This window comes from Ranitomeya variabilis, chromosome 6 (genome assembly GCF_051348905.1).
Source record: "Ranitomeya variabilis isolate aRanVar5 chromosome 6, aRanVar5.hap1, whole genome shotgun sequence".
In the NCBI taxonomy this organism is placed as follows: Eukaryota; Metazoa; Chordata; class Amphibia; order Anura; family Dendrobatidae; genus Ranitomeya; species Ranitomeya variabilis.
The window spans coordinates 495365272-495379518 of record NC_135237.1 but is presented as its reverse complement, the minus strand read 5'-3'; the positions used below and the strand labels follow the sequence as shown (position 1 = coordinate 495379518).

At 46.4% G+C, this 14247-nt stretch overlaps 1 protein-coding gene across 1 annotated transcript in view; it reads right to left on the bottom strand.

The window, feature by feature from the left end:
- LOC143782851 (carbonic anhydrase 13-like) overlaps positions 1 to 12779 on the bottom strand; it is a 53312-nt gene extending 40533 nt beyond the window's left edge. Inside the window, exon 1 of the mRNA XM_077270767.1 lies at positions 12587 to 12779. Within this exon, the coding sequence (XP_077126882.1) occupies positions 12587 to 12626 (40 nt within the window). The 5' untranslated portion in view covers positions 12627 to 12779. The remainder of the gene's footprint in view (positions 1 to 12586) is intronic.
- Between the last annotated feature and the right edge of the window lie 1468 nt (positions 12780 to 14247).

Genomic DNA, 14247 nt, shown 5'->3' with positions numbered 1-14247 from the left:
CCCGCGGGACTGTCCTGATTTTGACAGTCAGCCCCGCGATCCCGGGAGGGACATTAGTTGTCCCGCACTACGCAAGGTTTGTTGCTGTTTTTTTTTTTATAAAAGCTGGGTCACCTCCCGACCGCCCCCGCCCCGCCCCGCCCGCCTCCCACCCACCCTCCTTGAAGACGATACTCACCCTGCTCCAGCGATGCCTTGTTCCGGCTTCTGTAGCGCTCCTGAATGAGCTGTCACGTTGTATCGCTCATTAGAGTCATGAATATGCGCATATTCATGACCTATAATGAGCGGTATCACATGACCGCTCATGCAGGAAGAAGGTGCACTCACTGCTCAGCCGGGAGTCGGGACAGAGCGAGAGGGATGGCCGCGCGGTGAGGAACAGGTAAGTATGAGGGACGGGGGGCAGGGTAGGGGGGATGAAGGAGGATGGTAAGCCGCGCCATTCAAGATGGGAGCGGGGGTGGAGAGATGAGCCATGCATACAGGGGGGGGAAATGAGCCATGCATACGGGGGGGAAATGAGCCATGCATACGGGGGGGGAAATGAGCCATGCATACGGAGGGGGAAATGAGCCATGCATACGGGGGGGAATGAGCCATGCATACGGGGGGGGGAAATGAGCCATGCATACGGGGGGGGAAATGAGCCATGCATACGGGGGGGGGAAATGAGCCATGCATACGGGGGGGGAAATGAGCCATGCATACGGGGGGGAAATGAGCCATGCATACGGGGGGGAAATGAGCCATGCATATGGGGGGGGAAATGAGCCATGCATACAGGGAAGGGGAATATGAGCCATGCATACAGGAGGGGGAAATATGAGCCATGCATACAGGAGGGGGGAATATGAGCCATGCATACAGGAGGGGGGAATATGAACCATGCATTCGGGGGGGAATATGAGCCATGCATACAGGGGGGATATGAGCCATGCATACAGGAGGGGGGGGGTCATTATACAGTATTAAGCATCATGTGTGGCCATTATACAGTATGGAGCATAATGTGGCCATTATACAGTATGGAGCATTATGTGTGGCCATTATACAGTATGGGGCACTGTGTGGCCATTATACAGTATGGAGCATCATGTGTGGTCATTATACAGTATGGAGAATCATGTGGGGCCATTATACAGTATGGAGCATCATGTGCGGTCATTATACAGTATTGAGCATCATGTGGGGCCATTATACAGTATGGAGCATCATGTGCAGTCATTATACAGTATTGAGCATCATGTGTGGTCATTATACAGTATGGAGAATCATGTGCGGTCATTATACAGTATTGAGCATCATGTGGGGTCATTATACAGTATGCAGCATCATGTGCGGTCATTATACAGTATGGAGCATCATGTGTGGTCATTATACAGTATGGAGCACTGTGTGGCCATTATACAGTATGGAGCATCATGTGTGGCCATTATACAGTATGGGGCACTGTGTGGCCATATTTTTTTGTTTATAATTATTGTATATGAAACAGTGTGATCAGCAGTGCTAAATGGGTGTGGTTGGGATGTGGATATGGGTGTGACTAATTATGAATGGGTGTGGTCAGAGGCGTGGCCTAAAATTTACCGCGGGGTGCTTCGCGCGCCGCAAACTTTGTCCCTCTTTCCCGTCTTCAAAAGTTGGGAGGTATGAGAATGGTATCTCTGTCCTATATTCTGACCTGCTGGTTTCGCTCAGGTACGGACTGGGGCTGAAATTCAGCCCTGGCATCTGAAATCACACAGACCCATGCTGTCCCCGTCCCCAAGCACCAGATGGGATATATTACTAATATTACCCTACATGAAGTAAAGCAAGATTTACTACAAGATCAATATTTTTAATGATACCTCCATCACAACTCTTAGGCTATGTGCACACGTTGCGGATTCTCTGCGGATCCGCAGCATTTTTTGTGGTGCAGAAACGCTGCAGATCCGCAAGTGATTTACAGTACAATGTAAATCAATGTGAAAAAAACGCTGTGCTGATGGTGCGGAAAATTCCGTGAGGAAACGATGCGGATTAAAGGAAGTAGCATGTCACTTCTTTTTTGCAGATCTGCAGCGTTTTTGTACCCATTCCAGTATAGAAATCCGCAGGGGTACAAAACGCTAAAAATCCGCAGCAAAACCATACCAAAACACGCTGCGGATCCACACAAAAAACGTGACAAATCGGCAGCTGCATTTTCTGCCAAGACATGCAGAATCCGCACCAGAAATTCCTAAGGCTAATCCGCAACATGTGCACATAGCCTTAACAATATGGGTGTCTTGAGAACACCGAATCTGTTAACAACGTAGCAGACAAGGCAGCGCACAATCAGACAGGCCCTTCTGGCATTTGCCAGAATTGCCAGATGGCCAGTCCGGCATTGGTTTCACTTCATTGTGGTAAGAGCAGTGGTTTATCACATAGGAGATAATGGGTATGTTAAATACTAGTGAGCTTTTACTTATCTTCACTCCTATTACACCTCAGTAACACCAGCTTCATACGCTCACATTTCACAACTAATGATGAGCGAATATACTCGTTACTCGAGATTTTCCAAGCACGCTCGGGGGTCCTCCGAGTATTTTTTAGTGCTCGTAGATTTAGTTTTCATCGCCTCAGCTGAATGATTTACATCTGTTAGCCAGCATAAGTACATGAGGGGGTTGCCTGGCTGCTAGGTAGTCCCCACATGTGCTTATGCTGGCTAACAGATGTAAATCATCCAGCTGCGGCAAGAAAAACTAAATCTCCGAGCACTAAAAAATACTCGGAGGACCCCCGAGCGTGCTCGAGACATCTTGAGTAGCGAGTATATTCGCTCATCACTGTTCACAACCCATGTGGACCATGATCTATTGATCATCTGTGGTTCTCCTGACCTGAACTAACAGCCCCATATATACCTATGTACAATCAGTCTGATCACTGTGGACTCTGAAATGCAGATGTGCAACACCGGTCATATTTATTTTTTTATTGATTTTTCCATAGTCATTTGAAAGCGTGAAGTAATATAATCATGTGTAAGATACTAAATGATAAATACAATAATTCTTATGTTTGGAGTAGGACCTTGCATTATTTATGCTCAGTCAGGAACACGTGCTTTTATATATGATGATGTGCACAAATAACGTCATCAATATTGGATCATCCTGATCATTATGTAATCTCATCTAACTTTTTTTTAAATAAACTGGCATATTTATGTTTATGAGGAAAAACTATGGTATGTTTGGTCATTATTTGGCTTGTTTCCTGCATTTTTTCTGCAGCTTTTCTCTCCGCAGTCTCTAGCTGTAATTTTCAATTGTTATTGAGGCTGTAGGTGGATTTTCCCCCAAGATGAAGTCAAAGTCACTCAGCGAAACACTAGTTGAGATCCAGCCCAATGATAGGGTTAATACATTTAAGGGACAGTGTTTGGGAAGGTCATAAGACGATATAGTAATTGTTAGTGATAACATGTGCAAATCAGCAATAGAGTGCTGAGTGTGTCGATAACAATTGGCAATAGACAGCAGGGATGGAGCGCTCATGTGATGTGCTCGGCATGCTCTGCTACCACTTGGGCCACTGACAGCTGACAGTTTCCAGCAGGGGAACTATTCACAATAGCTGTATATCACTCTGACCACAACAGCACTTTTATTTTTATATAGAGGAAAAGGAATATTTAGCAACGTAGTACCTAAGTAGAGAAGGTATAAGTGGGACACATTATACATAAGACAAATTCATATCTAAATTTAACTGTGTTTATTTAATTTAACACATCATAAATATATTTGTAAAGTATTTATAATAAACCTTGCAGCCCAGTTGTATCCATTCTCCTATCTCTATGTAGACTATGTAGCATACCCTCAGCATCAGCAGCAGCATGCGGGATACATTAGATCCCACACTGCTGTATAGGAAGGTTGATCTTGTCCAATTTGCCTATGTCCGTTTTATAATGACTATTCATTCAAATAACCCATCTATCAATGTATATGGACACTATAGAACTGCTCCTGTAGCAAGCTCTAAAATATGACATTAACTTTCTATTGTTAAGAACCCATAAAAAGTCTTTTTTATCCTTAATTAATGAATGGAGTTGGTAAAGGATATGTCCAGACTAGGGTCTTGATTAGAGTTGAGCGAATATGTTCGGAAAACGATCGCCGAATGCTAATATGCTATATTCGTGCCATATTTATACCATATTCGTGCCAAATTCATCATAATCTGAACCGAATATTGAAAAATTCACTCATCTCTAGTCATGATATACAGTACATGCTACACATGCAGCGCTGTGCCAATGTTTTAGGCAGTTAGGGCAAAAATGCTGCAAAGTAAGAATGCTTTTCCAAAAATAAAAGTGGTAATAGTTTATTGTTATCAATGAACAAAATGCAAAGTGAATGAAGAGAAATCTAAATCCAATCAATATTTGCTGTGATCACTTGTTGCCTTCAAAATACAATCAATTCTTCTAGTAAGGCCGGGATCACACATACGCGAGATACAGCCGCGTCTCGGAGGTGAAAACCCAGCTCTGGCGCCGGCACTCTGGAGCGGAGCGTGCAGCCGCACAGCAATACATGGAGCTGCACACTCCGCTCTGGAGTGCCGGCACCAGAGCAGGGTTTTCACCTGCGAGACTCGGCCGTATCTCGTGTATGTGTGATCCCGGCCTTACACTGAGGCCAGTCTCACACGTCCAGATAATTCCGGTACCGGAAAAATCGGTACCGGAGTTATCCGTGTCCGTGTGTCCGTGTGCTCACGTGGCACATCAGTGTGGCACACGTGCGGCAGCCGTGTGCCGCCCGTGTGCCGACTGGGTACCACACGGACCGTGCAGGAGACAGCGCTAGAGATCTGCATCTGGTGCTGAAGCCGCCATTCGTTTCTTCTCTCCAGCAGCGTTCGCTGGAGAGAAGATATGAAAAATCTTTTTTTTTTTTTTTTTTTTGTGTTTCAAATAAAGATCTGTTATGACCCCAATGGCGAGGGTCTCAGAGATATCAGCAAGTCTGCAAAGTACAAAAATCCAGCTCATAGGGCAGTGGTAACTGGGTTGACCATATATCTACTCCTAACGCCAACCCTAGAAGTAGCCGGGGAACATGCCTACGTTGGTCGCTAGATGTCTCGCGCCAGCCGGAGAGCTAACTACCCCTAGAAGAGGAAAACAAAGACCTCTCTTGCCTCCAGAGAAAGGACCCCAAAAGTAGGATACAAGCCCCCCACAAATAATAACGGTGAGGTAAGAGGAAATGACAAACACAGAGATGAACTAGGTTTAGCACAGAGAGGCCCACTTACTAATAGCAGAATATAGTAAGATAACTTATATGGTCAACAAAAACCCTATCAAAAATCCACGCTGGAGATTCAAGAACCCCCGAACCGTCTAACGGTCCGGGGGGAGAACACCAGCCGCCCTAGAGCTTCCAGCAAGGTCAGGATACAGATAATATACAAGCTGGACAAAAAATGCAAACAATAACGAATTGCAAAAAGCAAAAAAGCAGACTTAGCTTAATCAAGCAGGAACCAGGATCAGTAGACAAGAGCACTACAGATTAGCTCTGATATCAACGTTGCCAGGCATTGAACTGAAGGTCCAGGGAGCTTATATAGCAACACCCCTGACCTAACGACCCAGGTGAGCATAAAAGGAATGACTGACAAACCCAGAGTCAAATCACTAGTAGCCACTAGAGGGAGCCAAAAAGTAAATTCACAACAGTAACCCCCCTTAGTGAGGGGTCACCGAACCCTCACCAAGACCACCAGGGCGATCAGGATGAGCGGCGTGAAAGGCACGAACTAAATCGGCCGCATGCACATCAGAGGCGACCACCCAGGAATTATCCTCCTGACCATAGCCCTTCCACTTGACCAGGTACTGAAGCCTCCGCCTGGAGAGACGAGAATCTAAGATCTTCTCCACCACGTACTCCAACTCGCCCTCAACCAACACCGGAGCAGGAGGCTTAGCAGAAGGAACCACAGGCACAACGTACCGCCGCAACAAGGACCTATGAAATACGTTGTGAATGGCAAACGACACCGGAAGATCCAGGCGAAAGGATACAGGATTAAGGATCTCCAATATCTTGTAAGGACCAATGAATCGAGGCTTAAATTTGGGAGAGGAGACCTTCATAGGAACAAATCGAGAAGACAGCCATACCAAATCCCCAACACGAAGTCGGGGACCCACACCGCGGCGGCGGTTGGCAAAACGCTGAGCCTTCTCCTGTGACAACTTCAAGTTGTCCACCACATGATTCCAGATCCGCTGCAACCTATCCACCACAGAATCCACCCCAGGACAGTCAGAAGGCTCCACATGTACCGAGGAAAAACGAGGGTGGAAACCAGAGTTGCAGAAAAATGGCGAAACCAAGGTGGCAGAACTAGCCCGATTATTAAGGGCAAATTCAGCCAACGGCAAGAAGGTCACCCAATCATCCTGATTAGAAGAGACAAAACACCTCAAATACGCCTCCAGAGTCTGATTAGTTCGTTCCGTTTGTCCGTTAGTCTGTGGATGAAAAGCGGACGAAAACGACAAATCTATGCCCATCCTACCACAAAAGGATCGCCAGAACCTGGAAACAAACTGGGATCCTCTGTCCGACACAATATTCTCAGGAATGCCGTGCAAACGAACCACGTTCTGGAAGAACACAGGAACCAGATCAGAAGAGGAAGGCAGTTTGGGCAAAGGAACCAGATGGACCATCTTGGAGAAACGATCACATATCACCCAGATGACAGACATGCCCTGAGACACCGGAAGATCCGAAATGAAATCCATAGAGATGTGTGTCCAAGGTCTCTTCGGGACAGGCAAGGGCAAGAGCAACCCGCTGGCACGAGAACAGCAAGGCTTAGCTCGAGCACAAGTACCACAGGACTGCACAAATGACCGCACATCTCTTGACAAGGAAGGCCACCAAAAGGACCTGGCCACCAGATCTCTGGTGCCAAAAATTCCTGGGTGCCCTGCCAACACTGAGGAATGAACCTCGGAAATGACTCTGCTGGTCCATTTAGCAGGCACAAACAATCTGTCAGGTGGACAAGAGTCAGGCCTACCAGCCTGAAATCTCTGCAACACACGTCGCAGATCTGGAGAAATAGCTGACAGGATAACTCCTTCCTTAAGAATACCCACAGGTTCAGCGACTCCAGGAGCATCAGGCACAAAGCTCCTAGACAGAGCATCGGCCTTCACATTCTTAGAACCTGGTAAATACGAAACCACAAAGTCAAAACGGGAGAAAAACAATGACCAGCGGGCCTGTCTAGGATTCAGGCGTTTAGCAGACTCGAGGTACATCAGATTTTTGTGATCAGTCAAGACCACCACACGATGCTTAGCACCCTCGAGCCAATGACGCCACTCCTCAAATGCCCACTTCATGGCCAACAACTCCCGATTGCCCACATCATAATTTCGCTCTGCCGGCGAAAACTTCCTAGAGAAAAAGGCACAAGGTCTCATAGTAGAGCAACCAGGGCCTCTCTGCGACAAAACGGCCCCTGCCCCAATCTCCGAAGCATCCACTTCAACCTGAAAGGGAAGTGAGACATCAGGCTGGCACAAAACAGGCGCTGAAGTAAACCGGCGCTTCAACTCCTGGAAAGCCTCCACGGCAGCAGGAGCCCAGTTAGCCACATCAGAGCCTTTCTTGGTCATATCCGTCAACGGTTTAACAACGCTAGAAAAATTAGCGATAAAACGACGGTAGAAGTTAGCAAAACCCAAGAACTTCTGAAGACTCTTGACTGACAAACCCAGAGTCAAATCACTAGTAGCCACTAGAGGGAGCCAAAAAGTAAATTCACAACAGTACCCCCCCCTTAGTGAGGGGTCACCGAACCCTCACCAAGACCACCAGGGCGATCAGGATGAGCGGCGTGAAAGGCACGAACTAAATCGGCCGCATGCACATCAGAGGCGACCACCCAGGAATTATCCTCCTGACCATAGCCCTTCCACTTGACCAGGTACTGAAGCCTCCGCCTGGAGAGACGAGAATCTAAGATCTTCTCCACCACGTACTCCAACTCGCCCTCAACCAACACCGGAGCAGGAGGCTCAGCAGAAGGAACCACAGGCACAACGTACCGCCGCAACAAGGACCTATGAAATACGTTGTGAATGGCAAACGACACCGGAAGATCCAGGCGAAAGGATACAGGATTAAGGATCTCCAATATCTTGTAAGGACCAATGAATCGAGGCTTAAATTTGGGAGAGGAGACCTTCATAGGAACAAATCGAGAAGACAGCCATACCAAATCCCCAACACGAAGTCGGGGACCCACACCGCGGCGGCGGTTGGCAAAACGCTGAGCCTTCTCCTGTGACAACTTCAAGTTGTCCACCACATGATTCCAGATCCGCTGCAACCTATCCACCACAGAATCCACCCCAGGACAGTCAGAAGGCTCCACATGTCCCGAGGAAAAACGAGGGTGGAAACCAGAGTTGCAGAAAAATGGCGAAACCAAGGTGGCAGAACTAGCCCGATTATTAAGGGCAAATTCAGCCAACGGCAAGAAGGTCACCCAATCATCCTGATCAGAAGAGACAAAACACCTAAAATACGCCGGAACTTCCGAAGGCGTAGAAGTAGCAATAGACACGGGCAGGGAATCTCCATGAATTCCATGACAGCCCCAACTTGACACTGACATTGCCTTCCAGTCCAAGACTGGATTATGGGTCTGTAACCATGGCAACCCCAAAACAACCAAATCATGCATCTTATGCAGAACAAGAAAACGTATCACCTCCCGATGTTCAGGAGTCATGCACATGGTAACCTGTGTCCAAAACTGCGGCTTATTTTCTGCCAATGGCGTAGCGTCAATACCCCTAAGAGGGATAGGATTTTCTAATGGCTCAAGAACAAAACCGCAACGCTTGGCAAATGACAGATCCATAAGACTCAGGGCAGCACCTGAATCTACAAACGCCACGACAGGATACGATGACAGTGAGCAAATCAAAGTTACAGATAGAATGAACTTAGGTTGCAAATTACCAATGGCGACAGGACTAACAACCTTAGTAGGACGCTTAGAGCATGCTGAGATAACATGTGCAGAATCACCACAGTAGTAACACAAGCCATTCTGGCGTCTATGAATTTTCCGCTCATTTCTAGTCAGGATTCTATCACATTGCATTAAATCAGGTGCCTGTTCAGATAACACCATGAGGGAATTTGCGGTTTTGCGCTCCCGCAACCGCCGGTCAATTTGAATCGCCAGGGCCATGGAATCATTCAGACCTGTGGGAATGGGAAAACCCACCATCACATTCTTAATGGCTTCAGAAAGGCCATTTCTAAAATTTGCAGCCAATGCACACTCGTTCCACTGGGTCAGCACGGACCATTTCCGAAATTTTTGGCAATACACCTCAGCCTCGTCCTGGCCCTGAGACATAGCCAGCAAGGCTTTTTCTGCCTGAATCTCAAGATTGGGTTCCTCATAAAGCAAACCGAGCGCCAGAAAAAACGCATCAATATCAGCCAATGCCGGATCTCCTGGCGCCAGCGAGAAAGCCCAATCCTGAGGGTCGCCCCGTAAAAAAGAAATAACAATTTTCACTTGCTGAGCGGAGTCTCCAGAGGAACAGGGTCTCAGGGACAAAAACAATTTACAATTATTCCTGAAATTTCTAAACTTAAATCGGTCTCCGGAAAACAGTTCAGGAATCGGTATCTTAGGTTCTGACATAGGATTTCTGGTAACATAATCTTGTATGCCCTGCACACGAGCAGCAAGCTGGTCCACACTTGTAATCAAGGTCTGGACATTCATGTCTGCAGCAATCACAAGCCACTCAAAGGTAAAGGGGAAAAGAAAAAAAAAAAATGAGAGAGAGAAAAAAAAACTCAGAACTTTCTTTCTTATAATCCCACTTCTGCAATGCATTTAACATTTAGTACTGGCCTGGCAAACTGTTATGACCCCAATGGCGAGGGTCTCAGAGATATCAGCAAGTCTGCAAAGTACAAAAATCCAGCTCATAGGGCAGTGGTAACTGGGTTGACCATATATCTACTCCTAACGTCAACCCTAGAAGTAGCCGGGGAACATGCCTACGTTGGTCGCTAGATGTCTCGCGCCAGCCGGAGAGCTAACTACCCCTAGAAGAGGAAAACAAAGACCTCTCTTGCCTCCAGAGAAAGGACCCCAAAAGTAGGATACAAGCCCCCCACAAATAATAACGGTGAGGTAAGAGGAAATGACAAACACAGAGATGAACTAGGTTTAGCACAGAGAGGCCCACTTACTAATAGCAGAATATAGTAAGATAACTTATATGGTCAACAAAAACCCTATCAAAAATCCACGCTGGAGATTCAAGAACCCCCGAACCGTCTAACGGTCCGGGGGGAGAACACCAGCCGCCCTAGAGCTTCCAGCAAGGTCAGGATACAGATAATATACAAGCTGGACAAAAAATGCAAACAATAACGAATTGCAAAAAGCAAAAAAGCAGACTTAGCTTAATCAAGCAGGAACCAGGATCAGTAGACAAGAGCACTACAGATTAGCTCTGATATCAACATTGCCAGGCATTGAACTGAAGGTCCAGGGAGCTTATATAGCAACACCCCTGACCTAACGACCCAGGTGAGCATAAAAGGAATGACTGACAAACCCAGAGTCAAATCACTAGTAGCCACTAGAGGGAGCCAAAAAGTAAATTCACAACAAAGATCCCTGTCACCAACCCACTCCCACCCCCCGTGCGCCCGCCCACTGGAAATAAAATACTCACCCAGCTCCCTCGATGCGTCCTCTCCGCGCAGCAGCTTCTCCTGTATGAGCGGTCATGTGGTGCCGCCCATTACAGTGATGAATATGCGGCTCCACCCCTATAGGAGGTGGAGCCGCATATTCATCACTGTATTGGGTGGCACCACGTGACCGCTCATACAGGAGAAGCTGCGGCGATGAGAGGAAGCATCGAGGGAGCTGGGTGAGTATTTTATTTCCAGCGGGCGGGCGCACAGGGGGTGGGAGGGGGTTGGTGACAAAGATCTTTATTTCAACCGCAAAAAAAAAAAAGAAAAGATTTTTCATTTCTTCTCTCCAGTGAACGCTGCTGGAGAGAAGAAATGAATGGTGGCTTCAGCACCACAAGCTGGGGACAGTGCTTACTGTAGCGCTGTCTCCTGCACGGCACACGGACGGCACACGGACAGCATCCGTGTGCGGTACGTGTTTTACACGGACCCATTGATTTCAATGGGGCCGTGTGATCCGTGCACTCCGACGAACACTGACATGTCTCCGTGTTTTTCAAACGGACACACGGTCCGTGAAAACACGCTGACATGTGCAGAGACACATTGATTTTAATGTGTCTACGTGAGTCAGTGTCTCCGGTACATGAGAAAACTGTCACCACACGTACTGGAGCCACTGACGTGTGAAACCGGCCTTACAAAAAGTCTGGGACGATCAGTTTCTGCCTGATGTCTGTGACTATATTTTAAGGTTAGTTTTAGGCTAAGTTCACACCAGGCACTTTTGCTACTTTTTTATCCTAATTTTCATCTGATTTTTACAGTACCAGCAAAGCCTATGAGATTTCAGAAACCTCATGCCCACATTTTTTTTGTCATCCTTAAGCGTTTTTTCAGCTTTATTTATTTTTTTTTTTTTTGGGGGGGGTGGGGTGAAAAACGCAGTTATCATGTTTTGCTGCGTTTTTTGCACCAAAACCTGTTTTTATGGAATATGACATTTTTTCTCAACACTACACTTTATCAGCATGCACAAGAGACAAACGTAGCATGCAAAAAAAAACAAATAAAAAATTCTGCAAAAGATGCAAGGAAAACATGCTTTTTCTGCAACTTCTTTCCTGCCAACAGATCAGGTTTTGCTGCAGAAAAAAAACGCTGGAAAAAACGTCTAGTGTGAACTTACCTTTACACTCTCACATTACTTAGGAATAGACACATGTCAGCGACTTAATATAACCATATAGGACAGAGTATTATAAAAGAAGAACTCCCAAATGAGGCAAATGAAATCTCTTTTTGTACGTACGCGGAAACACAAGGCAGACAGTCTAGAACGTCAGACTTGGATACTTGGAAATCAATAATCTCAGGTAGCAAAGTCTACTGTACACAATAAATTAATTAAAAGTAGAGATTTTGTGCAGATCCATAGATACTGCAGGGTCCAGTTATAGATGCTTCTTCTCTTATATAAAGACCATCCACTGATTATGAATGGATACATAGGTCTAAACATATATGTACACACATACGTATAAATACAAGCATGGATGCACATCATGTATGCAGTCTGGTGAGAACATATTATTTCGATCATGGTGCAATGGGTGCACAGTTAATGGGAATGTGTATTATTAGGGATTATGACCACAATCGTGCTACTGTTTTTAGCCACTTTCCAACAGGACCACTTGCATGAAGCTCATCATAATCAATGAATCCAATGAATACAATGTTAGAATTAGAACCTAATCATTTACATTTTTAATTTAGATGCATTACTTAAAGCTTACCATTGTGATTGGCATACCCCCAGTTCATACTTCTGCTCATTGGGTACAAACTCCTTCTCCGAAAGCAGGCACAACAGTGAACTTCTTATTTGCTTTACTAAATTCCACACCGGAGAGGTCAGAGATGTCTGCAAGTAACACTTGCACCTCGTGAAGGCAGGACCTCTTTCCAGCAGGCTAATTACAAAGTGGTGGCTTTCTTAACTAGCAGCAATAGTTTAGATATTTCAGGATTCTGGATCCCGATCACTGCTTTTAGTGTATGTCAATCCAGTGATCATGGACAGATAAGAGTAGTCAAGTGCTGATTGCACAAAAATGAAGAAATCACAGTGACTTGACCAATAACTAACTGGGTTCATTCAAACCCCTGCACAGCTTTACTTACAGGAACCAAAAATATTCTCGAAAAGATGCATATGATTCGAAAAGTACGTATGCAGAGGTATGTTCCCACGCTGTAGATTTGGAAAATCAGTTCTGAAGGAGGTTGTTTTGGCAGAAAGAAAATTTAATTCTACAATCTGAATTCAAGGGAATGAGACAGCTACAAATATAGGACTCCAAGCGATCAATAAGTATTGGTATAGCTGTAGTATGTTAGCAGGTGCGTAGGATGCAGTGACACACAAGAGGCAGAGCAAGGGTTAACAGGTTCTTTATATTGTGATAGAACATGCAGGGGGGTAAAGGGTGTGAACTTGTGGATGAGGAAAGTCAAATGCAGAAGATAATAACAGGTTAACTTATCAGTCTCTGTGCGGTGGAGGAAGGTGGTTGGAAGATCCCTCAGCAGCACCGCAGGCGGCGCGAGATGTCTCCAATCCGGTCCCGCAGAAGGGTGATGCACTGTGTCCTTGCGATGACAAATCCTCCGGGTCCTTCGGCACGTGGTCTCCTGATCCGGGCACATGGTGGAGTAGATGTGATGGTCAGCGGCCCAGTGAAAGAAGCAGAAAGTTCAGTAGGCAAGGCCGCAGTAGAAGCACACAGTCCAGCGGACACAGCCACAGGTACAGGCCGGTCCTTAGCAGGCACCACAAGGATGGGACTAAGTGGTGCCTCCACGGTAGTGAGCGGAGCAAAGGTATGCACTCTATCCTGGTCACTACCCGGTGTGGAAGTCTCTTGGCTGAGGGTAGAATGTGTCGGCAGTCTTGCTAGCCAAGAATACAGACGCAGCTAGCTGGTGTGGGTCCATCGGGAGGGAGTCAACCATCTCACTGCTCAGAAGCTCGTTCCCCGCCAAGAGTCCCGTCTTCCCTCTCAGACTGCTATTTATGTCGGAACCATCCCATCAGTCAGGTGTCCTGAACTGCTCCGGTCAGAAATCTCTTCCCCCTGAAACAATGGTGACAGCCCCGACAGTTCTGGCCCAGACACGCAAGAGAGACTGTTAGCTTGGCTCTCCTCCCTACATAGCCCCCTAATATGCTAAGATGGGAATAACCTTTTAACCTCTTCCCGCCATCTACTATACATTTATGATGCATGTCCATATACAACAGGTGCCAATTGTGTTTTACTGCTAGCCCTTGGCTTTAACAACAGTAATTGGTGCTCCAATTGCTGCTAGTTAACTACTTAATGGGAATATGTCAGCAGGTTTTTGCTACCTCATCTGTGAGCAGCCTGATGTAAGCAAAGAGAAGCTAAATCCA